Source organism: Aspergillus heteromorphus, assembly GCF_003184545.1.
Source record: "Aspergillus heteromorphus CBS 117.55 chromosome Unknown BO70scaffold_9, whole genome shotgun sequence".
NCBI lineage: Eukaryota > Fungi > Ascomycota > Eurotiomycetes > Eurotiales > Aspergillaceae > Aspergillus > Aspergillus heteromorphus.
Window position 1 is genome coordinate 1,005,049 of NW_020290414.1, and position 27,780 is coordinate 1,032,828.

At 51.9% G+C, this 27,780-nt stretch overlaps 12 protein-coding genes and 3 non-coding genes across 15 annotated transcripts; 7 read left to right on the top strand and 8 right to left on the bottom strand.

Annotated features, from left to right (window-relative positions):
• Positions 1-118: 118 nt before the first annotated feature.
• On the bottom strand, positions 119-189 carry BO70DRAFT_t135. Its single transcript has one exon. It is a non-coding gene; the product is annotated as a tRNA-Gly (tRNA).
• A 2,003-nt stretch (positions 190-2,192) lies between these two features.
• BO70DRAFT_313514 (pyridoxal phosphate-dependent decarboxylase family protein) lies at positions 2,193-3,626 on the top strand (the record flags this gene model as incomplete). Its single annotated transcript, XM_025540245.1, has 1 exon — positions 2,193-3,626. A coding segment is annotated over exon 1 (1,395 nt), but the record flags the coding sequence as incomplete, so codon positions are not given.
• A 197-nt stretch (positions 3,627-3,823) lies between these two features.
• Positions 3,824-4,818, bottom strand: BO70DRAFT_424419 (RTA1 domain-containing protein; the record flags this gene model as incomplete). The annotated part of the gene is made up of 3 exons (XM_025547622.1): positions 3,824-4,275; positions 4,345-4,593; positions 4,653-4,818. 3 exons carry the CDS (start codon positions 4,816-4,818, stop codon positions 3,824-3,826), a joined length of 867 nt encoding a protein of 288 aa, XP_025400397.1.
• Positions 4,819-5,355: 537 nt separating this feature from the next.
• Positions 5,356-6,751, top strand: BO70DRAFT_232878 (Zn(II)2Cys6 transcription factor). The gene has a single exon (XM_025538802.1). The coding sequence runs from the start codon at positions 5,471-5,473 to the stop codon at positions 6,599-6,601; it is 1,131 nt and encodes a 376-aa protein (XP_025400398.1). The 5' UTR covers positions 5,356-5,470; the 3' UTR covers positions 6,602-6,751.
• A 780-nt stretch (positions 6,752-7,531) lies between these two features.
• BO70DRAFT_232876 (uncharacterized protein) lies at positions 7,532-8,560 on the top strand. Its single transcript, XM_025538801.1, has one exon. It carries the CDS (start codon positions 7,770-7,772, stop codon positions 8,454-8,456), a length of 687 nt encoding a protein of 228 aa, XP_025400399.1. The 5' UTR covers positions 7,532-7,769; the 3' UTR covers positions 8,457-8,560.
• Positions 8,561-9,203: 643 nt separating this feature from the next.
• BO70DRAFT_424420 (2EXR domain-containing protein) lies at positions 9,204-10,298 on the top strand (the record flags this gene model as incomplete). The annotated part of the gene is made up of 1 exon (XM_025547623.1): positions 9,204-10,298. The coding sequence occupies one exon, from the start codon at positions 9,204-9,206 to the stop codon at positions 10,296-10,298; it is 1,095 nt and encodes a 364-aa protein (XP_025400400.1).
• Positions 10,299-11,951: 1,653 nt separating this feature from the next.
• On the bottom strand, positions 11,952-12,023 carry BO70DRAFT_t134. Its single transcript has one exon. It is a non-coding gene; the product is annotated as a tRNA-Glu (tRNA).
• Positions 12,024-12,452: 429 nt separating this feature from the next.
• BO70DRAFT_395730 (uncharacterized protein) lies at positions 12,453-15,187 on the bottom strand (the record flags this gene model as incomplete). Its single annotated transcript, XM_025546559.1, has 2 exons — positions 12,453-13,843; positions 14,593-15,187. 2 exons carry the CDS (start codon positions 15,185-15,187, stop codon positions 12,453-12,455), a joined length of 1,986 nt encoding a protein of 661 aa, XP_025400401.1.
• A 561-nt stretch (positions 15,188-15,748) lies between these two features.
• BO70DRAFT_t133 lies at positions 15,749-15,821 on the bottom strand. The gene has a single exon. It is a non-coding gene; the product is annotated as a tRNA-Lys (tRNA).
• Positions 15,822-17,264: 1,443 nt separating this feature from the next.
• Positions 17,265-18,615, top strand: BO70DRAFT_361426 (uncharacterized protein). The gene has a single exon (XM_025543039.1). It carries the CDS (start codon positions 17,351-17,353, stop codon positions 18,554-18,556), a length of 1,206 nt encoding a protein of 401 aa, XP_025400402.1. The 5' UTR covers positions 17,265-17,350; the 3' UTR covers positions 18,557-18,615.
• A 336-nt stretch (positions 18,616-18,951) lies between these two features.
• On the bottom strand, positions 18,952-20,132 carry BO70DRAFT_352165 (uncharacterized protein; the record flags this gene model as incomplete). Its single annotated transcript, XM_025541782.1, has 4 exons — positions 18,952-19,197; positions 19,241-19,267; positions 19,838-19,905; positions 19,961-20,132. 4 exons carry the CDS (start codon positions 20,130-20,132, stop codon positions 18,952-18,954), a joined length of 513 nt encoding a protein of 170 aa, XP_025400403.1.
• Positions 20,133-20,717: 585 nt separating this feature from the next.
• BO70DRAFT_289625 (NuoB/complex I 20 kDa subunit family protein) lies at positions 20,718-21,551 on the bottom strand (the record flags this gene model as incomplete). The annotated part of the gene is made up of 2 exons (XM_025539321.1): positions 20,718-21,168; positions 21,259-21,551. 2 exons carry the CDS (start codon positions 21,549-21,551, stop codon positions 20,718-20,720), a joined length of 744 nt encoding a protein of 247 aa, XP_025400404.1.
• A 987-nt stretch (positions 21,552-22,538) lies between these two features.
• On the top strand, positions 22,539-23,294 carry sec11 (signal peptidase complex catalytic subunit SEC11). The gene is made up of 3 exons (XM_025543040.1): positions 22,539-22,650; positions 22,723-22,931; positions 23,062-23,294. The coding sequence occupies exons 1-3, from the start codon at positions 22,570-22,572 to the stop codon at positions 23,282-23,284; spliced, it is 513 nt and encodes a 170-aa protein (XP_025400405.1). The 5' UTR covers positions 22,539-22,569; the 3' UTR covers positions 23,285-23,294.
• A 590-nt stretch (positions 23,295-23,884) lies between these two features.
• BO70DRAFT_395735 (uncharacterized protein) lies at positions 23,885-24,330 on the bottom strand (the record flags this gene model as incomplete). Its single annotated transcript, XM_025546560.1, has 2 exons — positions 23,885-24,083; positions 24,161-24,330. The coding sequence occupies 2 exons, from the start codon at positions 24,328-24,330 to the stop codon at positions 23,885-23,887; spliced, it is 369 nt and encodes a 122-aa protein (XP_025400406.1).
• A 1,477-nt stretch (positions 24,331-25,807) lies between these two features.
• Positions 25,808-26,780, top strand: BO70DRAFT_428618 (putative allergen; the record flags this gene model as incomplete). Its single annotated transcript, XM_025547995.1, has 1 exon — positions 25,808-26,780. The coding sequence occupies exon 1, from the start codon at positions 25,935-25,937 to the stop codon at positions 26,778-26,780; it is 846 nt and encodes a 281-aa protein (XP_025400407.1). The 5' UTR covers positions 25,808-25,934.
• Positions 26,781-27,780: the final 1,000 nt, after the last annotated feature.

Genomic DNA, 27,780 nt, shown 5'->3' on the forward strand with positions numbered 1-27,780 from the left:
AATAAAACGTGGACACGAATGGCTATGGCAAAAAAAAAAAAGAAAATGGTATTGGCATTGGCCTCCACACCAACCCTTTATAGAGATCAAAATTAAAGGTCCAAAAAAGAAATTGCTTTGCATCATCCGTGAATCGAACACGGGCCTCATCGATGGCAACGATGAATTCTACCACTAGACCAATGATGCTTTGATGAAGTAATTGCTTCTGTTTTGCCGACATAAGCCAAATTTCTTTCGAAAAAGTTCCCGCTGAGTTGTAAAGGATCAGACTCGCAACTCGAGTATTATGTGCTATTTCTAACCCTTTTTCTTTGGTCACAGCATACTACCAGGACTTCAGTGGGCTTTTTCTGACTTTATACGACTTTATACATGCAAAACGCGACGCCAGTGCAGAAGCTGGACTGTGCAATGCTGGTTGTGGAATGCGGTGTGTGTTGGTTACATGTACCTGATGCGGGGTGTTGGCGACAATGAGGGTTAGGGACAAAACTCCGGGGAGGTTGGAGGAGCAAGAGCAACAGGTGACCGTACAAGGATAGATTACTGGCCCAGTTATTCCGAAACCCCACAGTATGATCATATATGCCGCTATGACACAGAATCAAAGGCGAATAGAGTTGGTAGATTAAGCAAGCAGATATAAGAAGATGGTTGTGTGGATGAAATACCGCACCTGCCCTATAGAAGCTTTTTTTTTTTTTTTTTTTGCATTATCTCACCAACTACCTGGCTACTTCAATCGGTAGAGTCTGTGGCTTTTAATTGATCCAGGGGCATCCAACAAATCATACCTGCTTCCCCATGAGAAGTGATGCCTCTTCTAACAGGCCGCTACACAAGACCCCCATTGGACATCACCAGACACAAACAGTTGTCGGAAACCTGCTCAATCGGCAAGAGAACAATGGTAACACCTACCGCACTACAATGTTGAGGGCTGAAGATTGTCATTCGTCCCTATTGGAGAAACTTGGCTTTGACAAATCCTTGCCTTAGCCATAAAAACAAGGGTTCCAGCGGCCAAAGCGCTATCTCTTCCTGGAGAACAACCCGATGCCAAAGTGGAAGACAGGGAGACTGGAGATATTCTTGGGTTTCTGGTGGGAGAGACTTGATCCTTCGGACAGAAGCCGTGTCTCACATCCTCCGGCTTAAAGACCTCTGGGGAACCGTGTAGCTGGAAACAGGCGCGTGCGTCGCAGCTTCAGGTAAACAAGACTTCTATAGAAGTGCATAGACATCATTGGAGCAGGCTCGGCGTCAAAAAGTTAAACTGTCCGTGCTATGGTTGATTGTCTGCCAGGTTCTTACCGAAATGTGGCTGGCTGGAATGTAACCTCTATAGACTCTGAATGTACGAGCCTGCTAAGTCAATGATCACCCCACACATAGCAAGGCTTAAAATGGCACGCGCATATTCTTTTCTCTAGTCGACTCGGACAAAACGTGGAAGCATGATGATATGCGCCATTTAGCCATCCACATATTCCCACCTAGTGCCCGGAACCTTCTTGACCCTTCTCGACCCTGCGGGAAATCACCAATCGCTTTGGTAAGGTATATATAGGCTGCTTCGACTGCAATGTGACAGTGTCATAGATGCACATGGGTGTGTGCAAGATGGTCGAAGAGGGGCGAATATCAGAGGGTCGACTCGAAAGCTATTCGGCTGGAACCCGGATGACAGTGACCGCTTCCCTGTTTTTGCATGCTGTTTAAACTCTGGGTACTAGCCAGGCCCCGGGCCACAATGACCCAAAAATTAGTAAGATAGAACCCTGGAACCTGGTCAACCTTGAAAGTGACAGGTGCCACATGACATAACATTGAAGGCAAAATACATGAATCACTGTTGATACAAAAATGGATCTATCCTGCAATACCTCGATAGTCACCGGCTGTCAAGATTTGAGGGCGTTTTTTGTGCCGGGCTTTGGCTAGGATCTGCACCGGCTTAAATTACCGTCGTGGGTGAGAGATCGTCAATGCAAGGAAGTGCGTCCTGTTTCCTGATAGATGTCTGAAAGGGTGTACCTACCGTATGGCTGATCGAAATGGGGCAAATCAAATATAAATATAAGCGATAAAAGCCGGGGTTCTGGCATCCAGAGTCGGTAAATTCAAGCTGCATGTATTTTACCCCATCACAGAATACACAAGATCTCGCACAAAGATCTTTATTATACCACAGAGATCCCAAAGACTTTCATTCGTGCGCTTTCATCATGGATCAATCTGTATGGGAGGTCTTTCGCGAGCTTCCCGGGCTTGTTGAAAAGCAAAATCTTCTTTGCGATCGAAACAAGATAATCAATCTCCCAAGCAAAGACCAGGCAGCGAAACTATCAAGTCTTCGCCCTCCCGACAAAGGACGCTCGATAGAAGGTGTTCTCAAAGACGCCGAAGAGATTCTCTCCTATCGATACAATATCGGTCATCCAAAATTCTTCTCGTTTGTGCCATCACCAGCCTCACCATTATCATGGCTGGGAGACGTTCTCACCACAGCCTTCAACAACTATGCCGGGAGCTCCGAGTCGGGAGCCGGTATTTGTGCCACCGAGGAATCTGTCATTCGCTATGTTGCTGAACAATTTGGACTGCCTCCGACGGCGGGTGGTCAATTTGTCTCCGGTGCCTCTATTGCCTGTTTGACGGCGGTCACAGTCGCACGGGATCAGCTCCTGAAGGAAGATATGCGTCAGAAAGGCGTGGCTTACGTGACAGACGATACTCACTTCTGCATTGCAAAGGCACTCCGCGTCACGGGGCTCCTAGACCATCAGATAAGGACTGTACCTCACAATTCAAAGTTTCAGATGAGTACGGACCACCTTCGTCGTGCCATCACCGAGGATATCCAATATGGCCTGAAGCCATATCTAGTTGTCGCCACTAGTGGGACAACCAGCACCGGAAGCGTTGATCCTCTGAACGAGATAGCAGACATAGCATGCGAGCACAAAATGTGGATGCATGTCGATGCGGCCTACGGAGGATCCGTTGCCTTCTGCAAGCCCCACAGGGACCTTCTCAACGGCATAGGACGTGCCGACAGCATTGCCTGGGACCCACACAAATGGTTGTTCCAAACCCTCGGATGCAGCGTTGTTCTTTTCAAAGACAAGTCCCACCCACCCGAGAGCTTTGCCACCACTGCGCACTTCCTGCGCGACTTCGACCACGGGGTGGATAATCCGTGGAATTATGGAATTGAGTTGACGCGACCTGCACGCCACATGCGACTCTGGTTCTCCATGCAGATTCTTGGGATGGATATGATCGATAGGATGATCTCGCGCGGCTTCGATCTTGGCGAACTTGTTGAACGAAAGTTAAGGCAGCTGGAAGATTGGGAAATCGTCTCGCCCAGCACGATGGCGGTTCTTAATTTTCGATTCAAACCGAAGGGTCTGGATGAGGATGCTATCAACGAAATGAATAGTCTCGTGTCTAAGGAGTTAGTGTCGCAGAATATCGCCGTGATCTTCACCACGTGCCTCGATGGAGCAGTGTGTCTTCGGATGTGCACGATCAATCCACGAACCACGGATGACGACATTCAGGAAGTTGTTGGGGCTCTTGATTTGAATGCACGCGCAATCAGCAAGAGATTTACGTTCAAAAATTGACACCTATCGACCACAGAAGAGTCACTAGGCCAGGGAACAATGCGTTCGGCCGGGTGGAAAGAGCGCTGCGGATGGACGTGGGGAAGGCGGCCTGTTTGAATGTACTGGTCAGCTGACCGTTTAGTAAGGCGAATCTACTTTTGCTTGTCTTCTGCGCAATGAAACATCTCTATATCTGCAACTGTCTAGTTGATAGGTACTTCGCCCCCACGTAGCCTTTCAAACCTAAATCCCTTGCTGACAAGGCCGCCTGAGTTCAGCCAAGCATTGAGCTCGCTTGGATGAACAACATGGAATATCAACATGACCACAAACATGAGCAACGCATCGAATACATAGAGGTATGCCTCATGCGAGATCAAATACCCCCCGAACCCCTCAATGTATTCCACAAGACGATATACTGACCGGACCAGGATAAGAACGCTGGCCGAGTACAGCACCCAGATTAATTTCTGCCAGTTTATGCCCGAACCAAGAGAGTATGATGTCGGGTTATTGTTCATTCGATTGTGGAAGATGCCCGTGGAGATGATGAAGAAGCCGAAGAAGAGGATCTGTACGACGAGACCGACGACGATGACGTGCGAGCCAGTTTGCACACCACTCTCGGAATGACTACTCATGAGACCGGCCCCTGTAGACATAGATTGTTAGTGGTCGTGTAGCGGTTATAGGTGAAGGTATCGTGGAGAATGAAGCGTACCTCCAGCCTGGAGTAAGAAGGATAAGACATCCCCGGTCACGAAAGTTTTGGTTAGCCAGTTCACCCGGATAAGACTGTATTTCTGAGCATGAAGAATAATGATCAGTCTCCCCAGTTCCATGTAGACACTGGCAGCGAACAGAGACGGCGCAACCAGAGGGAGCAAAGACTGGATTAGGAATGGCCCTAGAGTCCAATTGGGGGACTGATTGCTCGATATAGCGCGGGCGCAATACCCGATCCATTCAACTGTTTCAGGTATCAGTCGGATATAGAATCCAGCTAGCACGCAAGCCCTCTCCACTCACAGTAACCTCCGATGACAAACGGTATGAAAAACCATGTTTTGGTGCGGATGAGCTGGTACGTATGGAGAAGCGTCGTGAGCAGAAAGCAGACGATGAATATCACCGCCGCAGCAAGGGAGGGATAGTAATAGTAGTACTCGAAGCTCGAGCGTGCTGCAAGACTCATTGTTCGTTCTCCCTTTTCTTGTCCAGGTCGTTCTTTATTATCTCCGTTCGTCTGGTGGAAGCGCGTAAGATTCAGGTTCTTGAGCCGAGTGAGGCCCAGAAAGGGCGAGAGAAGAACAGGTATTTAAGCCATCGCCATCGGTCAGGTACATTCGTCAAGGCCAGTCGAGAACTATGCCGATTCCAGCAAAACAAACGGCATTCTGAAGGTGAACGAAGGCTGTGTCAACCTTATCGGGAGGCCCCTGGTCCCACAGGGCGCATAAAGTGACCGGAAACGCAACCTTTGGGTTTTACTTGCACATCGTCAGTGATGAATGAGGATAAATCGAATCTCGGAGCCCACGCGACGGTTTATCGCGGGTTATGCAGAACGAGAATAGATCGGCAGCGCGACGACGGAGGGCTGATTGGATGGTTAGCCGATGGTCGGACCCACCCCCGAAAACCATGCCCGATCGGGTATAAATCACGCGAAAGCCATGCCTCAGGGTTTGATCCCGGGTCCGATCTCGATTTCCCCCCCCCCGCCCCCCGGGAATTATTGATTCATCTTTCTTCTCCCGTCTGCCTAGTCGTGGCAGATTACAGGCCACGGTCAATAGCAGCTCGGCCTCACGGGGCTCCCGAGGTCAATAGCAAAGAGAAAGGCGATGCCCCTGCGGCGCTCGCATACGAAATCCCACCACGGCTGTGTCCAATGCAAACAACGCAGGATAAAATGCGACGAGTCTCGGCCCACTTGCGGCCCATGCCAGAAGAAGAAGGTGTCATGTGTATTCAAGAGCCATTTCATACAAGCGCCACCGCATCATAGGGTTGAAGAACCGTTCATCCGCGCCAACTCGCTGGTACATGAAGGCCCCCGGCTTCCACTGCTGGAATTGGAGCTCTTGAACCACTGGCACGTGGCGACGGTGCAGACACTAATACACGAAAAGTCAACAGATACGGTACTGCGTGTCTTTGTTCCGCAAGAGGCTCTCTCGCACCCGTTTCTAATGCACAGCATGCTGTCGTTGTCAGCCCTCCACTTAGGTCACCACGGTTCGATCGAGCGACGGCATCAGTATATAGAAGCGGCCATGACTCACCACAACACTTCGTTGTCTTTATGTACCCCACTTTTGAATAATGTGACACCAGAAAATTGTCACGCGCTGTTCGCATTCTCCTGTTTTGTCGCCACGTTCGCGTTTGCTGCGTACGGGCCAAAAGCCCACCCGAGGGCCCAGAGTGTCTCAGATGTTCTCGAGGTCTTCAAACTTGTTCGAGGAGTTGCTTCTATTGTACGCCAGGCCCGACCGTGGATAGAAGCAGGGAGGATGAGGGATTTGCTGCAAGTTGGTCGTCAGCCACGCGACAGGCCGGAAATGACGCAATCCCAGGAGTTGTATACCCGTCTACTGAGTCTGCACGAAAGACAGCGGCAAGATGATGGCGTTGCCTGCTATGACAGCCCGAGCTCAGTGGTCGCAAGATCGTCTTGGGAGCTGCTCAACTTGTTGCACCTGTCCACCACCTTGGAGAATCCTGCCGCTATCTTGAGATGGCCCGCTCTTATGGACTCAATGTATCTGGATCTGTTGCAGCACGAGAATGGCATGGCTCTTCTGGTTCTCGCTCATTATGGTGTCGCACTAGACATTATGATTGAGAGCTGGTGGATGGCTGGTTGGGGTAGGTTCTTAGTCAATCTTGTCTTGGATCGCTTGGGGCCTCAGAGTGAACCAGAGCTTGCATGGGCCCAAGAGGCTCTCAATAGAAGGGATGCAGAGCACTGATTCAGTCGACTCAAGACCTTGGCGATCGCCTTTAGGATTTCACAAGTCAAGCCCTTCACCACGGCTTGTGTACACATATGATGCTGGAGAGTCGGCTCTTCCGGGGGATCCATGGAGGCCAGTTTTTCTAGTCGACAGCTTTCCTATACCTATTGTCTACTACCTCCAGGAAATTGTAGTATGTGAAGGTGAGATTACCCCAGAAATAAACTTCCTCGACACGTGGAAAGAGACTAAAGATATGACGGCAGAATCCCGCCCATTTCTTTTGTCAGTCTCCAGCAGCTTTTTACACTCACTTTTTGCTCGACATCAGCGGTCTGCCTTATACACAACCCTCCTACTGCAATAACACAATGATGTCGATTACAACGTCACTGCCACATACAATCCTTCTTCTCATGGTACAAAAACACCATCCCAGATTGGCATTCCTCATGATATGTCCATTTCCTTTCTGCCTACCGATCTCCAACCCAAGTCGACATACCCGGAACATCCGCAACCCCACAGAATATGATGTGTGGCCTGGTAGCAATGGACGGGGTGACACTCGTCACAAACGCCCTCTCCTTGCTGGTAAACAGCCTAGTCTAGGCCCGGGCCAAATGACGCAAGGGCACCACGCAAATCAAGGCAAAACAGCAGGCCACGCTGATCAGCGCACCAACTCCCGACGCCACTGCCAATGAAGGGCGCTGACGGGAAAACGCCATCGCAGGCTGACGATAACGGGTGGGCGGCTAGGCACCGCTAAGCCTTAGGGGCTGCGGCTGGTTGGCTGCGGCGCCGCGGCCACGGCATCCCGCACCGTCTCGGCTGGCCCGTCACTCCCGTTCAGGGCACGTGGGGCCAGTCCGGCAGCCGCTTGGCTTATCAGGCCTCTCGGGGTGGGTTAGTGACACGGTGACACAGTGCGTCACTCCGGAGCTGGACTCGCTTGTCTTCAGCTCCGAGGGGGCCAGGAAGCGGGGTGACAATCGCGGAGATGGGTGGTGCGGTGCTTGGAGCTTATAAGAGGGGGTGTGACCCCTCGCGTTTTGTTGCCGCTGATATTCCACTGTAATCGCTGATAAGCTGCCTTGAACAACCACAATTGCTTCAATTTGTCACTCATCCCTTCAATCTACTTTCTCCGTCTCCACAGACTCATCTCCCAAGTTCCAAGATGACCATCCCCCACTACGGCGTCTGGGTCGGCCAGCCCACCCGCTACGACGCCCAAACCGAACAGCAAGACCCCAAGTCCCCCCACATCTACCTCTACTTCAAAGACGATCAGTACTCGCGCAAGGAGCCCGAAGCCGCCATCAACGTCAAGTCCACCGACAAGGATACCCGCCTGGTCTACTGGTTCAACCGGAACTTCACTCACCCGATCTTGGACCAGCTGGCCAGCCTGGACGAGGGATTCCACCTTCTGCAGTCCTCTGAGCACAGATATCGCCACTACCGCCATGAAGAATCCACCTCTGGACTGAAGGGTCTGGATTTCCTACGCACCGAGGGTCTCGTGAGCATCGAGGCGGGAACTCTCCTGCCGTCCGAGGAGACCTCGGACAATGATATCCTCGACAAGTTGGATCCCATCCTCACGGATGCCATCAACCAGAAGGCCACGGTGTATATCTTTGGGTCGTCGTACGGGTCCGGAATCCATGACATCCATATGAACCAGGGAAACTCGCCGTCGTATGACAATGGAATCTATGAGGATGGTGCCTTGTTGTTCCGCTTTGAGGATGGACATTGGGAGTCGGTTTTCTTGGCGTTTGCGTCCCAGGAGATCCCCACCAATGCTAAGGGGCTGCCGGAGGAGGGTAGCAAGACCCTGGCCAGTATTCTTGGGGAGTAGATTGCTGGGATTGTAAGAGAATGGATGGATGTATGCACTTGATGAATATGATGAGCTTGATGAATCAGGAAGGCAATCACTAGCACAATAAATCGGAAGTTGAACACACTATGCAAGTATAGCGTAACTTACAGTTTACTACTGTGTTTGGTTCTTTCGTATTTTCTGCCATGTCTCCCCTCTGTCCACTCCACGCTCCTAGGTAATTGTGAAATTATATACCCACACGGCATCTGGACTTTTACCGCGAGTCTGAATCAGGGTAATAAGTGGTAAAGACAGTTATATTGAGCTACATGTATCAGATTAGTAGCAAAAAAAAAGAATGGGAGGGGGGGAATTAATACTGGTTAATAGTAGCCAGACTACTACCAGCAAAGCGTGAGGTTGTATCCCGTGATATGTGAGCCCTATCTAGGTCGCTTTCTCCAACCGCCGTATAGTCACAAAGAAAACGAGAATACAGATCACGCAGTTTCTCGAGACAAACATGCACGTAGAAACACGTAGGATGATCAAACGGGCCCTTGAAATCCTGCCAGAAGTTCCCACGAAAACTTCCTCTCCACGATCACCCAATATTGTGTCTGTAGATGCTCCCTTTGACCACCTGGTTAGCAGACGTGTCTTCCTCCAATCCTTGCTACTTCTCGTCTCTATCTCTCATCCTGCAGACTTCTACCTCATTTTACCATCTCTGAACATCTTATCTTCGCTATTCTACGCGTTTCATAACAAACTGCCGCGATGCCTGACCGTCCCATCCTCAAGAACACCCACATGGGACACATCGACGTGATGAGAAAAGAGTTCCCCATCCGGTCTCCTCTCCACTTAACCCCCTCCCCCTTCACTGCATCAACATTGTATGGATCCACCGATCCCCATGCCTCGAGCCTCTTCCGCCTGCCCCCAGAGCTACGCCTTCAGGTCTGGGAGTACACCTGGCCCGAGCCGCGCGTCATCTCGCACACGATGACCGCAGTCCGCAACGAAGACGGCGACGACCAAGGCATAGTCCATCATCTCTTCCCCGCCGCACCTTTCTCCGTCTTCGTGGAGACAGACTACTTCCGCATCCTCAACCACACCGCCATCCAGCCGTCTTATCGCGGACCCGTCGCCCTCTGGATCTGCCAGGAATCTCGCATCCACACCTTGAGACGCTACGTTCCAATCATCCATTCCACCCTCCCGATGGGCTCGTTCTACATGGACCCGAGACGCGACTCCCTGCTCCTGTGCTGGGACTACGTGATCTGTCGTCGGGTGCTGGAGAGGGACTATGGAAATCAGTTGCGGGTGTTTGAGCATGCTTTGGTGGATGGGAACTTCCAGGCGAGGGGGGATGCGGATGCCTTTCAGGCGGTTTTGGACGCGATGGGCTCGGTGGAGACTCATTCCCTCTCTGAGGCGTTCTGGGAGGCTTGGGGAAGGAAGTTGGATCGTTGTGGCGTTCGTGCTGCGACCAAGTTTGTGGGTCGTCTCTGCGAGAGATATCATGAGTTTGAGGGGAAGCTTGAGGGTACTTGGGGGCAGGAGTTGACTGATGAAGAGGACGGGGTTTATGAGTTCTTGAATGAGGAGGCGTTTGAGGAGGATGGTGGCGACAACGGCGACGAGGAGTGGTTTGAGGAGGAGGAAGATAAGGAGAAGGTGGATGAGGAGGAGGATGAGGAGGACGAAGATGAGGATGAAGATGAGAAGGATAATTGCACGAACACTGGTCTACAGTGCAATGAGGATACCCTCGCGTCGTACTTGACTTGGGCTCCGACCTCGAATGGAATGGTTGCCGGTGTGCACTTGTGCGATGGTAAGAAGCATATTGGACAGGGGTGATTGGGGTTTTTTCGATGCTCTTGTGCACAAGCTATGAGATATTGTCGGAGTTTGGATTGTTCTTTGCTGTCGCTAGGATTTGGGGAGAAGGTTTTCTAATGGTCACGCCCTATCTACCGTTGTTTCAACTGTCTCGATTCAGCCTGTTTCTATCAGGTCTGCTCCAGTACACCAGGTGGATTTTTTTTCCCTTATGTTGTTCGAGTATTGATGTCATCTAGCAAGCAACCGTTAATTAAATTAAAGTCCCAAAATAGCCTTCCCTTTTCCCCTGGTGGTCCTCCTCTAGCCACATAGTGAATCAGATCAAAGTGGGATGTGTTTTAACCCCCTTTAGCCTCGCGCTTCGGATATCTCACGCTGCACAGGACCGATATAACTTCTCATCGGGTCGCTTTGCTGTACTCCCGATCTAATATGGGGAGTAAAGCTACAGAGGTTTCATAGGCGCCTGGCATAGTAGGAGGAATATGGGAAACATCTCTATCTGTACCGCATCTTATCGCGTGAGATGTAATCCTGGATCATTGTCAATATGCTTCACTGTGCAGTGTTCTTTCAGATGGGGAGAAAAGAAGCCTATGTCTTCTGTCTTCCAGTAGCCTATCTTTGTTTTCGAGTGGAAACAGGACCAGTACCTTGAAGACTTGCAGTAATATCGAGCACTGTGCCAGGGATGTTGCTGTCCTGCGAGATGAAAAAAAAATAAAAATAAAAATAAAAAAGGATGAGACACCGATTGATGTGGACATCTCCATCTCCAGAGTTCGCAAGCCAACCTCAGCCCAACGCCCCAATTTGGGGTTTTTTTTTATTCGTTCATGTTACCTGCTTGCAATGCTAGTCTGGCGCCACGTATTATATAGAAGCTTTATGTTCATGATAAACACTGCGTTTGAGTGGCCAAAATCCTTGGGATATAGATTCGGGCAATTGATGCTTGAACACCAGAAGCTTGTCTGGTCGCAGGGCGGCCAATAAGAGTTTCATGGAGATAGGTATGGAACTCCAAGAAATTTCAAGGGAGTGGAATCGGGATATAGCCCATGGATTTAATGTTGTAGAAGGGCCTACGCGTGAATGCAGTCAATGGAATTAGGGCCAGTGGTAGACATCCACATACAGGTCACTGTAGGTGTTCTCCGACCAGATTCGACAATCTAAATTTGATGGGGATCATCAGTTAATTCTGATTACCTCAAACCTCCATGCTCAATTCACCACGAGGTCCTCTTCCTCCGCCGCCTAAGAACGCACCCATAGTCAACCCGAGCAGTGGCATGGTAAAGGCAACATACGCCCACCACAGCAAGGAGACCAAGAGTTCGGGCTCTTTATTAAACCCGACCAGATTGGTCCAAAATGGACTAATCTTCATCGACAGACTGTCTTCCCTTTTTTTGTTCGCGATTGGGGAATTTTGTGACGCGTTTGGTGGATCAATTGCGTTGCCGTACCCGATTGTATAGTAATTTGAGGAGTCGTGGGTGATAACAAGAATTATGGCAAGGTCTACCGGCCCAATTGACCCTGCTCCTTGTGTCAGCGATGTAGATTTCCTCGATTCGATGCTGTACGCCTTGATAGGGCCCAAGAATGGATCCCGCCAAGAAGGACGAAGAATGACTCCACAACAAAAAAAGAAGAATTGTGCTCCGATAGGGGGAATCGAACCCCCGGCTGCCGTGTGAGAGACGGCGATGTTAGCCACTACACCATATCGGATGTTGTTGTCGGTTTGACGGAAATCTTGCTAGAAGTGTATAAAGAGTAGCTGTTTGGTTGGAAACATTCTGATCGAGTATGTTTTGAGTTAGATATGTCCCCCATCTTCAGCGGGACATTTGGAGCATAATTTATCAATAAATATGTGAATTCGAAGCAAGCAGTGGAAATTTTAAGGACATTTGAAAAGTGGTTGTAGGATAGGCGTGGGGCATCGAGACGTGTCAGCCATGGAATTATGTACACAACCGTGCACTGCCAGGGTTGTCCTTCAGCCAGCTTCCAGCCCCTCACCCTTTCTTTGCTCCCACTCCTCTCGTCCATCCTTGCACGCTTGTTTCGCATCATGGGGAGAGATCACCTGGGAATAACTGAATTACTACTATGGTTGGAACGGGCTATTTATGGCACAGATTGGTATAGCACCACTCAGCCCATCTTGTCCAGCACTGTATTGGTGTACCCCCACAGCAGCGACGTATAATCCGAGCAAAACGTCAATCCAGTGTAGTAAGTGTTTCGCCTCCCCTGCAGCGCATACAGCTTCCGATAATAGCCATTGCGAATCTCCTCCGGCGTCACCATCAGCGTCTCGGGCGAGTGATCCTCAAACGCCACGATTTCGGGATTCTGGATCGGATACGTGGCCTTCCTCTTCATCCGGGAGAAATCCGATATAAGAAGCTTCTTCGCCTCCTCCGCTGTGAAGTTCATATCCCCGACTAACTTGCTGGTCGGATATCCCGAGACCCCCATATACTGCAACAGATAATCAAACGGCATTTGAGGCAGGTTACCCGGTCCCGTTCCAGGGTCCGCATTCGAGACATAAATGGCGTCCGGGAGGCCGGTGTTGTTGAGAACGGCGACGTAGTACGTTCTCCAGAACCACTTTTTGAAGAGCTCCGTTTCGGTTTCGTCGAGGTCAAAGTCCTTGAGGTTTTTCATGATCGGGGGGATGGTGATCAGGAGCTTTTTAGCCTTGATCAGTTTGCGACTGCCGTCCGTATGCTCCACTGTCAGCTCAACCCCGGAATCGGATCGCTTCGCCTCAGCCACCGTGGTCTGGAAAAGCACGTCTGAGCCTAGAATCCTCCCTGCCTTCCGAAACAGCTCGTACACGCCGTTGAGTGGTGTGATATAGCCCTGGACCAGGGCGTCGATGTGCGGGACCCCAAAGTTCTGGACGGCATATAAGAGAGGCATCTCGAGGAGATTCCCCACATTCTGCCCAAAGAAGAATACCATTGGTATGGCCGCCTCGAGGGAGTTCTTCTGCATAAATTCTCCAAATGGACGGACGAGATCCTCCGGTACGGGGTCAGGGAGGTCGTACACCCCTTTGTTGAGGAAGGTGTATTGCTTGATTGCGCTGCGATAGAGAAACGTGGCCACCCCGGTCTCGATGAGACCACTCGGGGGGTCTACGCGTTCCCCTGTGGTGAAGTCGACGTAGTCGGTTCTTTTTTTCAGAGGGACGAGTTGCTTCCACTTCACCCCGAGGCGGGTGAAGAAGTTCCTGGATACCTGGTCGTTGAAGGCCCCTTCGACCCCGTAGTCGACGTGGCTGCCATCCGGGAGGTAATATGTCTCCGTGTGGCCCCCCAGACGGTTGTTTCGCTCGACTACCACCACGTGCTTTCCTTCATCTTTGAGTCGAATCGCAGCGTATGTGCCTGAGCCTCCCCCTCCGATAATGCAAACATCGCAGGTTATTGTTTCCTCGATGGTGTGGTTGTCAGAGGATGGGAGGGCGGTCGCTGCAAGCGAGAAGCCTGCGAAAGAGTAAAATATCGCAGAAAGGAGGAGCATCGGGATGACTGGTCAGGTCATGGATGTGTAGGGAAGCTGGCAAGTGTCAATGTCTAATCTGGCTAAAGATGCCATCGGTGGGAGAGATCAGCTTTACGGCAAGCAACCTGCGCAGGGCTACTTATAGAGCGAATTGGAGAATTCACCCAGTGAGCTCACATCCCAGTGCCGTTTCCGGTATACTGATCAATGACTGGCAGGGGATCTGATTAAAGGTCGGGCTGTGGAACATGGAGTGATCACCAGCCGCCCAGCTCAACCCTGACCTTGCCCCAGCATCTCGTGCAGTAGGCACATGATCCAGGGTCAGCAAAGAGTAACAAGTCTTAAACTCTGGATTTGAACATCACTTCTCCTGTCTCTCCATGGAAGGGGGCTCTCTTCTAGCCTACCGGTTTGTCAACTGCGGACAGTCATGAGTCGATTGCGCTATCCTGCTATCCTGGATACTTTACATGTGAATATGGACTGATTTGTGCAACTACAGAAACACCTTAGCATGTGGGTATCTCTACATTCTTCTCCGGTATATCGACAAGTTGACATCACATGAAAATGCACCACCCTGGTATTGTCTTCTGCAGGACTTTGAAGACTCGTGACGGCGTTTCTATCCTAACCATGCCAAATGCAAAATCACAACCCAGAGCAAGAGATCAATCAATCTATACCCTACCCGATGGGGCACTCATCCCACGCACAACCCATATACAGGAAATGGCATATCCCCCCCAATCCCACGATCTCGCTTACTCACTCACTCCCCCCTCGACCGCACTCACCAACTCCCCAAACGCCTCCTGAATCCCCTCCTTCTCCCCATCCCAGAACCCCGCCTCACCTTCCAGCCCCAAATCCTCTCCCTTCGTCGCCTTCAACCCATCCTCCTTCCCAGGAAATGTCAGCGCGACCATCCTCTCCAACGGCCTCATCCTCAGCCCCTCCAACACCTGCCTCAACTGCGCCGCGGCCTTCCCCCCACCATGTCCCCCATAGCTCGCCACCAACGCGGGCTTCCCCTTCCACTCGTTGTACAGATAATCAATCGCATTCTTGATGCTGGCCGGATACCCCCAGTTATACTGCGGGGTGACGAAGACAAAGGCCTCGTAGCGCGATATCTCCCGTGACCAGGCCCTGGTGTGCTCGTGCACGTATCCGTCCGCCGAGCTGATGAACGACGGAATCCCCGGCTCGTTGTACAGGGGCAGGTTCCATTCCGCGAGGTCGATGGTCTGGACGTTGGCGGTGGGGTGTGATTCGAGGATCGCCTTGTGGATGAAGGCGCTGATTTGTGGGCCTGCGCGCGGTGTGCGCTGGCTGCAGGTTATCAGGCCGATGAGGGGTGCCATAGTGGGACGAGACTTTGACTTTGGGGGTCGAGAGATTGCTGGATGGAGGGAAGGGAAGTGATGGTTGTACTTGTGTGATCTACGGGTATGATGGACGTGCTGCTGTCTGGGTATTTATCCGGGGTGTCGGAGATGTGTTACTATCCGAAGGCCGAGTCCGCGGCTGTCTCCGATATCCCCGTCGGCGGTTTCTGTTCATCCGCTGCTGTGGCTGCCTCGTTTCTGCCTGATCTCTGGTCTATAGAGTTTGGGTGGCGCGTCACTGGGTTTGGATGGGTCATCTGCTGGGCGATGTCTATGGTGTGCCATTTTGGTTGTCTGCCCTAGTGCTGATGGCGGTCGAGCGATTTTTGTCGTAAGCAGGGCTCAAGGACGGCAGTATGAGTGAGTGATTAATGTGCGCGTGGCAGCCACTGGCTATGTTTCTGATCTGTCAGCATCACGTAAATTCGATGTGCGCTTCGCGGGGAACGACCACCATGGGGGGAATGAAAAAAAAAATGAAATGATGGGGAGGGCGATACAAGTCGCTTGGACAGAAAAATAAGGAGCAAAAAAGAAAGCCCAACGCGGGGGTTGAACCCGCAACCTTGAGATTAAGAGTCTCACGCTCTGCCGATTGAGCTAGCCGGGCTGATTTGTTGAAGGCTGGTCGTTTTAGTGTTTCAAGTACGTGCGTTAACTTAGTGCCGTTTGTTGCTCTTGTGATGTCATTGATCTTTCGACATCTTTCTAGTTGGCTACGCCGAGGGTGTTTTGATAATTTGAGAAGGCTAGGTTGCTTTTAATGTTCATTTGAGCGGCTTAGTGATAATTTTTGGTCCATTGGGGAAGTTGTTTCTGTGTATGCAATGTGACATGAGCGAATGTCTCTGGTGTGCGGAGATATATACTTGTGGGACCGGGGGTATTTTTGTTGTCTTTTTGCTATGGTTACTTAGTTACCAAGAAAATTCCCAACCCGTGTACAAACACATCCTTCACATCAAAAGGGTTACAATAGTGTATTGGAACTCTCCTTGGAAATCGGCGTGACGAGCCTCTGCTAGCAACTCCCGATGTGACGTGTCAATCCCCAGTCACGAGAGCGCGCTGGATCTCTCAAGTTGATACGGCGTAGAAAGCAGAGCGAATATCTTGCCTCCGTGATATGTACCAGAGGATCATACTTACTCATAGTATCAGGCCTAGAAGCCGCCCTGCCACCAGCCGATATCAATCTGATATGATCACCAGCAGACCAATGGTAGGCCTGGGACGAGCGAGAGGTCAAACGAATCGCGAAAATCCACCCTCGAGTCCTGCCCAATGGGGACGTGTCGTGGTGACGCGTAGGGAAGGATGCATTCACTTCCAGCCGCGTGTAGAAACATTGACATAAGTTCTACATACAGAGTACTGTAGGTAGGCAAGTCTGGTTTCACAGCCGTTCCTGCCACTTGAGATCTGCCAAGTCGAAGCAGGGAAGTACCTACGGTTACTTGGACAAAACCACGAAACGATGCTATTTCCTGCATAATCGAGACAGATCATTATCTTAAGCGATGGATTTTCTATAATTTTGAATGACTATCCATGAAATGGACGCATTTCATGCCAGGAAGCTGAAGCAGCAGCGGTCGCGAGTCGCGAGTCGATTACAACGCTAACCCGTTACGGGTAGTATTGCAAAGGGCCCAAGTCCAGAGGGGTCTAGAACGGACCCACGGCCGGCTCCAACCAACTTGCAAGTTGCAGGTTGCAGGACACTAAAAAGCCTCGCAACGCACGCCTGGAATGGAAGTTTTCGAGATTGAGCGAGCGCAGGTGGCGAGAAATGAGCCATGCATTTTTGATACGCTAAGATCTGACAGCAAAGACTGACTTACCTGGCTGGACTGCTTATCATTGGCGAGATCTTCCCTTATCCGCCTCTTTCGAGTGCCTCATTATGAGTCATGCTGGCTCACGCCGACTTCCCGCATCGCCTCAACACCATGTGGGCCGCCAGACTTACCGGATCGGGCAATGGCACCAAAGCCATATCGCATACAAATACGGAGCCGGTTCTCGAATGCTGAGATCAACATCAACCACAGTTTGACGCCCACACAACTCCCAATACACAAACCAGCCACCCCATTAATGCCAGACGCCACAACCACCACTCCAAACCACCACACAATGGGCTCTCCCAGCCAGCAACAATACCACCTCCCCGCAGGCGTCCACCCCATCCCAGAACACGAGCTCGACCTCCGCCCGGACTCCTCGATCGACCATGCCCTCCTGCACCCCAGCCCCGTTACCGACGAGAAAAACGTCTGGTTCTTCTGGCACAGTGGCTACGCCAACATGCACCCTTACACACAGCGCAACGTGCGTACCTGGTACCGACGCTTCTCCAAGGCCGGCTGGGCCATCCGAGTCCTCGACCGCCAGCCGTCCTCCCCCCTCAACGTCGCCAACTACCTCGACATCCACGACCCGAAGAACTTCCCCCGCGCCTTCGCAGACGGCACCATCTCCGGCGACTACGCCAAGCAGCACACCTCCGACCTCGTCCGTCTCCCCCTCCTCCTCACCTACGGCGGCATCTACGCCGACGTCGGCATGATCCAGATCGGCGACGTGGATCGCATCTGGCGCGAGACCGTCGCCAACCCGGACTCGCGCTTCGACCTCCTCTCCTACAACTGCGGGGGCATCGATGAGCGCAGCCTCACGAATTACTTCCTCATGGCCAGGCCGAATAACCCGCTTTTTGAACGGTCGCATCGTCTGCTGCTGAAGCTGTGGGACGGGAAGACGAGTACCGAGGGCATGCACGCGAGTCCGTTGTTGAAGGACCTGGAGCTGATCAAGGGTAGTCCGGATATGGACGAGAAGGCGTGCAAGGAGTTGACCGACTATATTATCCAGGGCCAGGCCATGACGCTGGTCATGGGGCTGGTCGACGAGGAGGATAGCTGGGACGGGCCCCAATACGTCGCGGACCATATCTACGGCATCGAGTTCATGGTCGGCTCGCAGCTTATCAACCAGATAACGAACTGGGATGGAAAGAAGGCGTTCGAGCTGATGTCTTTGTCGCTGCCTGCGGAGGGCGAGGCGGAGACGACGGACCAGAAACAGGCGCGTGAGATTGTCGAGGCCTGTCTGTCGAAGAGCTTCGGGTTCAAGCTGGCCCATGGCTATATCTTGAAGGTCATGAGTGCGACGCTGGGGTCGCTGTGGAAGGAAACTGAAGGGTCGGATAATGTGCCCGGCACGTATGCGCATTGGCTGAGACATGGGATCGTCCACTGGGCTCAGGATGAGCTTCCCCCGACGTTGCCGTTCACGGTGATGCAGCCGTTGAAGAGAGGTCCTCTTCTGAGAGAGGAGTAGTTATACCCTTTATAGGATATTGTTATGTTACCATAGACTAGACTTATATCCATTTCTACAATAATACACACCCATTCCTCAACCTCTATCCATAAAGCATGATATAGTAACTAGTCAGCGGATAGCCCCCGAAAGCCCTATCCCATCCCATCCATGGGCAAGGGCAATGCACTATACCACCCTCTATCTTCCAGTGTCTAGTACATGCGACCATAGGGTGTGGAGAACAGGGCTTCCCGTCCGCTCAGCCGTACTTAAGCCACACGCCGGGAGGTTAGTAGTTGGGTGGGTGACCACCAGCGAATCCCTCCTGTCGCATGTATAATTCTTTTTTTCACAGTTTTTTGGCCATATTTCTTGTTTTTTTTTTGGGGGGACCGACATCCACACTATTTTCATGCCGGGTGGGACACGGTCGCGGAAGCTTTTTGCGGGATTTGTGGGTGGGATATTTGTGGGGGGGTCAGCGGATTCATGATCCAGCTGGACGAGAAGATAAGCGTTCGGGTGCGGAGTCGAAGGAACTTGGTATCAGCAAAGCCACGGGGAAGTCTTATAGGGTTGACGGTAGCTACCCTTGGGATTGGGGTTGGGCGCCATGGAAATGGACTGCGGTGGCTGGCGTATACAGCTTTCATGTACTGTATGTATTGTATGTATGCAGATCAAGAGACTCAGATATACTTTATATGAATTGCAGTGGGAACATCCCTGGTACGATTTGTAGTTAGTTAGACAGTTAAGCTTTCGGACAGCCCCTCGTGTTCACGCCGGGGAAGTCAATTCCGTCCCCCCCCCCCCCCGCAGAAATACGAGTCCACGCGGGGTTCAGACCAAAAGAGATCGAAACTCTCTTTATTGTCCTGGTGGTATTGTTCTTTTTATTCTGAAACAGGGCAGTCTGGTTCTCCCTCTCTATAGGCGTTTATCGTATAACCTTTACTCTCTTAGTGCCTTTTGATGATGTCACCTTGGGGTTGGAATGCAGGACTAAACGACAATCATATTTCTCTCAAAGGTAAAATAATAAATAAAGCAGGAGTTGGATACATTTGATCTTGGGTTTCCGAGTTTCCAGGGTCTCCAGAGTTCCAAACAGCCTTCAAAAACAGTACTATCCGTCCCATCTCCCAGGTCATGGTGTGCCAGAAGGATTCCGCAACGTCTGACAGCAATGCCCCGACCTTACAGGCAGACAACGTACGAAACCCAGACGTTAGGTAACAACTGCTTCGATGTCAGAGGCCCGACCAGGTGCTGCAACGGTGGAAGCAAACTCACGGGATTGGGAAAGCCAGCATATTTGCCATCTGCGCAGGTGAGCTTTTTGGCCTGGGTCTTATCCAGCGCTTGATCACTGTTAGACTTCATTCCCTGGACCTTGGAGGATCCCCCCGAACTTACGACTCGCTCCACATCCGGTTCCAGCAACGCCTGATACAAATGCTCCTTTACAATAGAAGTCGATCGGTGCTGCCCGTGCGACAATTTTGATCTCGTCCTCCGTGTCCGGGGCGGGAGCGGCAGCCGCGAGGCTGGCGGCGGCGAGGACACCGAAGATGGTCTTGAACTGCATTTTGGATGGATGGTCTGTAGTCTTTTCTGTCTGGGATTGATGATCTGATGGTGATGATCTGATGGTGGAAAAAGAAAGCAAGTAGTCGAGGATTCACCGGTCATTTATAGACAACATCCCCAGATCTAGACCGGGCTTGAGCCTTCAATCTTGATGTCACTATTCGCACTAGATCCAGACCAATAACCCAGATCGATGTATGGGACCGTGATAGCGGATGCTGCAGCCGTCCATTCCGGTTCTGTGGTTGTACACCTGCTCTTCGCCCACATCGGTCGGCCCAGACATTCCATGTTGACATCGTGTTGGCACGGGAGATGAAGTGTCGTCGAACAAACTTCCAACCCAGCCTTGGAGGAACACGAACTCCGCCACTTGCTTGTATGCCCAGAGTAAAGGGTGAGGCTTTTTCTGTCGGGCCTGGTTGAAGGCCACGATACGAGGCTTGGCCGGACAATCCCTGCAGGTGGATGGAGTGGTTGGTGTCACTGGTTCTGGCTACATAGACTAAGTCCCACCATCACTTGGCCCTTGACCGGAATACCCTCGATGCTTGATCCAATACAACTTTCTAGGCTAGGTCCATCACCCGCGATACCACATCCTGGTGACCTTCGTCCTCCGCATCTTCTTCTGCAGCTGGAAGATCCCATACAGCAACGCCTCGGGTGTCGGGGGACAACCAGGCACATAGATATCCACGGGCACAATCCGATCCACCCCCCTGACCACACTATAGCTGTCATGGTAGTATCCGCCCCCATTCGCACAGCTCCCCATGCTGATCACCCATTTCGGATCCGGCATTTGATCGTAGCATTGCCTCAGCGCCGGTGCCATTTTATTCGTCACCGTCCCCGCCACGATCATGACGTCCGCCTGGCGGGGCGAGGCGCGGAAGATGACCCCCAGGCGGTCCTGATCGTACCGTGGCATCGAGACGTGCATCATTTCGATCGCGCAGCAGGCGAGCCCGAAGCTAAGCGGCCATAACGAGCCCTGGCGTGCCCAGTTCACGATCTGGTCGAATGTGGTTCTGTGGGTGGGTTGGTTAGCTTGCTATCACATCATATTCATTCATATGGGCCCTGTTGTTGTAATCTGGGTTGTGGTTGTGGGTGCGTACAGGACATGTTCCACCGCGTTTTTGGGCCTTGCAGTAATTGATAACGAGTTCGAATCCCTTTCGCTTCTGTGCGAATGTGCTGTTTTGGCTTCTATCTTCGATCTTGCTGTTGCTGTAGAATAATGTCGTGTCGCTGCACGGGTGATGGGATATAGTGTCCGGGATACTTGATAGTATGCTGGAATTAGTTGGATGCTCCATGATGGAAAGGGGGAGGGGTTGACTACATCTTCCGTGGAGTGACGGCGACTTACCAGAGGTATAAAGCGACATACTTGTGGACTTGAGATCATCTCATCCAGGCAGATCCAGTATTCAACCTCTCCTCTCCTCTCCGCAGTGGGCTTTTCCCTGTCCGGTGGGTTTTCTCCGACTAAAATCTTGTAGCGTCATCCTTCGGCATAAGGGGGATTTCTCATGATACATGGTGAGTAAAAGAAAAGAAAAGAAAAGAAAGTGAGTACACGATCCAATTCCATTCACTACAAGTGCTTGGCGGCTGTTTCGCCCTTCAACTTTCCCCCGCAATCCAGACAACCACAACCACAAGATCAATAGACGGGGAGTAAGGTTAGCAGAGGGTACTTGTCAAAAATATTCATATTGACTACAGTTACTTACGTGGGAAATCAAACCTTTCAATTTTTGATGACCATATCGAGTTGAACTCCTTCCACTTGATTATATATATAATAACCGTAATACCACAAAGATGATTATGGTCCGGCATATCCATATGCCTGGTCCATCCACTACCCTACCCTACTCTCCCAAATAACATGTCATATCCAGATACTCCCACCAACCTCTATTCTATCCTATCTCCCCTCATCCCCCTTTGTCTCTTCTTCTATTTAAGACTTCATTTGTACTATATAATTTGATTCAATTGTAAGTCTTGTACATACGACCATAGGGTGTGGAGAACAGGGCTTCCCGTCCGCTCAGCCGTACTTAAGCCACACGCCGGGAGGTTAGTAGTTGGGTGGGTGACCACCAGCGAATCCCTTCTGTTGTATGTTTTTTTTCCTTTTTGTTTTTGCATCAATTTTGGCCATTTTCTCATGCCTTGACGTGCCTTCTTCACCAATTTATACTTGCCTGCCCCAGATATTGTTTTTGTGTCACTGTCCTCCCTGTCTAGCCCCGTCGCACAGCAGCGACACCCACCCAGCCCCATCCATCCCATCACGTGCCCACCACCGTCCGTCTGCCACTCCCGCCGCTTACATGAGCATCACCGCGGCGCGCGACGACGACAAGGCCACCTATCAACCTCCCAGCAACCCCCCCAACATCCTCATCGCAACCATGCTGTCCGGAATCCAGAATGTACGGCAGACTGCCGTCCAGATCCTCAACTTCGGGCTGGTCCTGAGCACCGCCTTTATGGTCCGTCGCGCACCCCCTCAACCCCCACCCCCGAAGCTATCGCTAACCCATGCACCGCAACGCAACAAATAGATGTGGAAGGGCCTCTCCGTCCTCACCAGCTCCCCCAGCCCCATCGTCGTCGTCCTCAGTGGATCCATGGAACCTGCCTTCCAGCGCGGCGACCTCCTCTTCCTCCGCAACAACCAGGCCTCCTTGAACATCGGCGAGATCGTCGTCTACCAGGTCAAGGATAAGGAAATACCCATCGTCCATCGCGTCGTGAGGCAGTTTGGCAGCGGGTACGGTTCTCCCCCTTCCCTCTCCCCCAATTCATCCCCGTGGAATTCGTGCTTCATATCATATCCAAAAATTGCGCCGGCGGAATACACAGCTAGCTAACGCGGTCGGCTTGGTTCGGTTTCCTGGCAGGTCTGATTCGAAACTCCTCACGAAAGGCGACAACAATATCGCGGATGACACGGAACTCTACGCCCAGGGCCAGGATTATCTCGATCGCGACGATGTCGTCGGTAGCGTGTTCGGGTATATTCCCTTCGTGGGCTACGTGACTATTCTCTTGTCGGAGCATCCGTGGTTGAAGACCGTCATGTTGGGGATTATGGGCGTCTTGGTGCTTTTGCAGAGGGAGTAGCGCGTTGCCTTTTTTTTTTTTTCTTCTTCTTCTTCTTTTTTCCTTAAAGCCACTGTCTTGGTGCATGAAAATGGGTTGGTAGGGATGGTTCTTTTTAGTGCGCTATTAATGGATTGGGGTTGTGGTTCGGTTCTCTTGTGTTTGGGTGTAGTGTGTGTAGTTGGGGTGGGATGGTGTAGATGTGATATGCTGGTAAGTGAGAACAGAGTCTAGAAGCTGTTCTAGAATATAATAGGCTGATTTCGTCGGTATTCAAGATATTTGGAGCTGATGCACATGCCATCTTGAGCGGCCAAGATAGCCAGCTACCAAGCTACTCCTGATGCCTCGCCCGATGGCACACCCGGCTATAGGATATCGCCACCTAGCTCCACCTAGCTACCCAGCTGGATACAATAACTGCCCACATGGTATCACGTGTAGTAACTAACCACCTGGACCAGAATCGTCATGGAACGAGCACCTCGGCACCGGCAGCATCGGGGGACCTACCCACCCCGAACTTGCATCCCACCAGACTCATGATATCAATGCCATAGAGCAAGCAGGCCACACTCCCGCTGCGTTGGTTTATTTGGATCGCCCCGCTGAATAATTGACTCAGTGCTCGCTTGGAAAAGCAGTCTCGGACGTCAACGGAACCAGACCTTCGGATAGGATAGACTTCACATTGACCGAGTCCGAGTCAATTTCCACCCCAAGAAGCTCTCCTCCAGGCCTTTCTACCGACGAGTTAATTCCTCGAAAGCTTTGTGGCGACATGAGCTTCCAGACGCCCGACTCTCCGAACCCAGACAGACTGGAGTGTTGACAGTTGCTCTCTGGCGTGTGAAGACTGTATGTGGCACGCGATGCTTCCCAGCGACATCCACGCACGCTACCGCGCACGCTAGCGGTCGAACGCGATCTAGACCCGCCCCCGGTTGTAGCATCGTACTGGGCACGTAAGTATAGTCGTTACTGGCCGTGTCATCCATCCAGCTCCGCAGCGTCGCGGTCACCAGCATCGGGCCATCCGCATCGCCACACAAACACAAACGCGACATCGTCCGCACAGACGGACAGAATTTGCCTACCGCTGACTCCGTGGCTGAACTCAATCGCAGGCAGCAGAAATTCCCGCTGGCAGGACTGGCCTCGAGGGCCCGCAAGCGCAAGAACTCAATTGAAAAGTCAACCAGAAGGTTCATCCAGAAGGGAAATGTGGAGAAAGACATCCATCCATCCATTGCAAACCTGCAGCTAATGGCCTTGAACGTTGAACGTTGAAAGTTGAAAAAGTATTGGCAAGTGGGTTCCACCCACTGTGGCTGCTGCTGCTGTTGTTGTTGGTTGCTTCTTGGCCGGGTACAAGACACACTCGCAGATCGTGGACATGCCCTTTTCGAACCGAACGAACGGACTCTGCTTCTGTTGCATCAAAAGCAGCCATGGAATCGAGCGCCCCCCTTTGGGTCGCCAGGTACGAATTCTTCTCGAACGACGCGTGCCTGCCCCGCCAAGAACAGCCGGGTGTCCCGTTTGGGAATCACATCGTCTCGACCCATGGTTCGGGGCCTCAAGGGCCCGTTGCCCGGGCCTGTTTCTTGCTGCCGATTGTATTGCGATTGGTCGCTTCGGATGTTCTCCTGAACTAATTCAAGCACCGCCCAATGGCCGTTGTCGCTGCTGTCAGGACCGCGGGGCCACTGCGGGCTTGCTATAGGCTCGATCCCCTGGCCGGGATGGAGAGTCCACGGTTCGTGGCCACAGATTCATGGATGCTTTACTATTTTCTGGTTGCTTTCTTTCTTTCTTTCTTTCTTTCTTTCTTTTTTTTTTTCGTGTTTCATGCTGGCTTATTTTTATCGAGTCTTTTGCTGTGCTGTCGAGGTATGTCTGCTGATGGGGTCGAATGATGCCATCGAGGGTGTATGTGTGAGGATGTGACGGAGGGTGTTCGCGCCATAAAAAGAAACAAATCGAGGAGATAAACTCCATCGACTGACCACCACTTCTGTCAATGCAAGCATAGAGTGGAGGCACCAAGACACTCGCAGGTCCACCCCACCGAGCCCGAGTAGGCAATACAATACATTTCCATCGCAGTCTAGATTTGCGTTCGTCTCTTGAGACCCGCTTGGCTCTCTGAATGAAACAATGCCTCCAGCCCTGCCCTGGCACCCAAACCCAAACCCAAACCCACCCACCGTCCAGACTTCTTCTTTGCCCGCCAGTGAATGGATAACCCAATCGGCCTACTTTGCTTTTCCAGTGCCCTGCGTTGCCGTCAACCCCCAAGGCTGTCTCCACCATCTCCATCCCAATCCATGGCAACCCTCTCTACACGGCGCTGACGCACTCCGTTCCATCCGCGTTCTCGAACCACATGCATCCATCAACCCAGGGTCGAGAGAGCGCCAGAAGCCAAGCAGTGGCGTGTCCAGAACGGCTATATAGAAGAGCCCTTCCCTTCCCTTCCCCTCTCTCCCTTCTTTCTCTCATTCAACTGCAAATCATCAGTCCAACTATCCCACACTCTCTTACCAACCCAGTCGTACTTGACCGTACGACATCCACTCCTTGAACGAACTTCACTTCACTTCACACTTCATATATACCCCTATCGCTCGACGCGACCCACCAAAAGTCACCTCCTCAAAAAGCAAAGATGCAGCTCACCAACCCCCTCCTGCTGCTGGCAGCCCTCTCCACCACCGCCCTCTCCACCACCAAGCTGGAAGGCCACGCCCGCCGCCAATGGTCCGCCAGCGGTAGTGTGTCTGCCTCGGCCTCCTCCTCTTCCTCTTCCTCCTCTTCCTCCTCCTCCTCCGGAACCTCCACCTCCACCTCCAGCGGCAGCGCCTGGTCCTCCACCCCCAGCAGCGGCGACTACTCGACCTCGGGCTTCGGGTCCAGCACCTCCTCCAGCGGCAGCGGCGACACCTACGAAGGCAACGTCGGCAGCCCCTGGGGCAGCAACATCATCGAGGTGTCCGAGTCCGACGCCTCCAGCTACGAGTACGTGATGCAGATCGCCGGCCAGAACGAGGACGACTGGACCGTCGTGTTCTGGAACAAGTACGGCCCCGACGGCACCATGGACGGCTGGTACGGCAACTCCGCCGTCAGCTTCACCCTCTCCGCCGGCGAGACCAAGTACATCGCCATCGACGGCGACTCGCAGGGTGGATTCGGGGCCGCGCAGGGCTCCAGTCTCCCCACCGACTCGAATGGCGGCTACTCCTGCACCTGGGGCGAGTTCGACTTCGGCTCCACCACCAACTCTGGCTGGTCGGGCTTCGATGTCTCTGCCATCCAGGCCCAGAATGCCGGTGATACCGTCCAGGGTATGAAGATGTGTGATGTCTTGTCGGGTACTTGCTCGTCCATCACCACTGGTGCTGCGGACGTCGATAACGCCTATACTTCCTCCGAGGCGAGTGAGGGTGGGATCGGTGGGAATATCTCCGGTGGCGCTGTGCGCATCGCTGTCACTATTGATTATAGTGGTTAAGTGGGGGGGGGTTCGAATTGGATTTCTTAAGGCTTGCCATATGTATAGAAGAGAATCAAAAATTAGAACAGACAAAAATTTATATATGAAGACTTTATATATATATATATATATATGCATATAGGAGACTTCTGATCTGACAGACAAGAACTAGCAGCATGTTGGGTTAAGATTCGTATGGTGCGAGTTAAAAGTCAGGATGGTGTGTGCTGAGCTGAGGCTACGGTAGAAACTCATCCGATCGATCATCTTCGGAGTTCGTTTGCTCGCTCTCCAGGTACCTAATCTCTGGGGTACAATCACTTCAGAGGGTAAGGCGATGGCGTTTCGCGGCGATCTCTGATATAATCTGCAGCCTCACCCCGCGCGTTGTATATGCGTTCCTCAGGGGAATACCTCGATATGACAGCTTTTGCAGGACAAACCCAAACGAGACGATGGAGAAGCAATACATGTATAGTGGGAAACGTCAGAATATCAGTCAACAAAGCGGTGCTGGGGGTTGAAACAGTTCATTGTCCTGATCCTGCCCAGGACCAACCAGTCCTTCCCTCCGTATCGTACCAGATGAGAGAGACACCAGACAAAGGTCTTTGCACAGTCAACATCGAGGAACCTCGTGCGGCCATGTATGTAGTATGCAGTCTGCAGTGATTCCCCCCCCCCGCCACGTTCTCGGAGGAAAGTTGCCTTACTGTACACTTCTGGTGTCTGTCTGCATGGATATCACGGATCTCTTTCTAGACTCTCTCGAGGGAGCTCAGGAGACGAGACGGCCTCCACCGGAACAGGAGTAGACAACGAACCCTCTCGGTCTCTGCAGAACAGGTAGATAGGTGTGTGTAGATCGGTTACCCCTCCGTTGCCCGATATCATCCTGCACACCACGGAGTTATGCGACATTTCCCTCATATTGAACTCCATGCTCACCAGCGGAGATCCGCGGGAAGCCGTGGCCTGTCTATCTCTCTGTGGACCTATCTATCTACCTACGACCTGT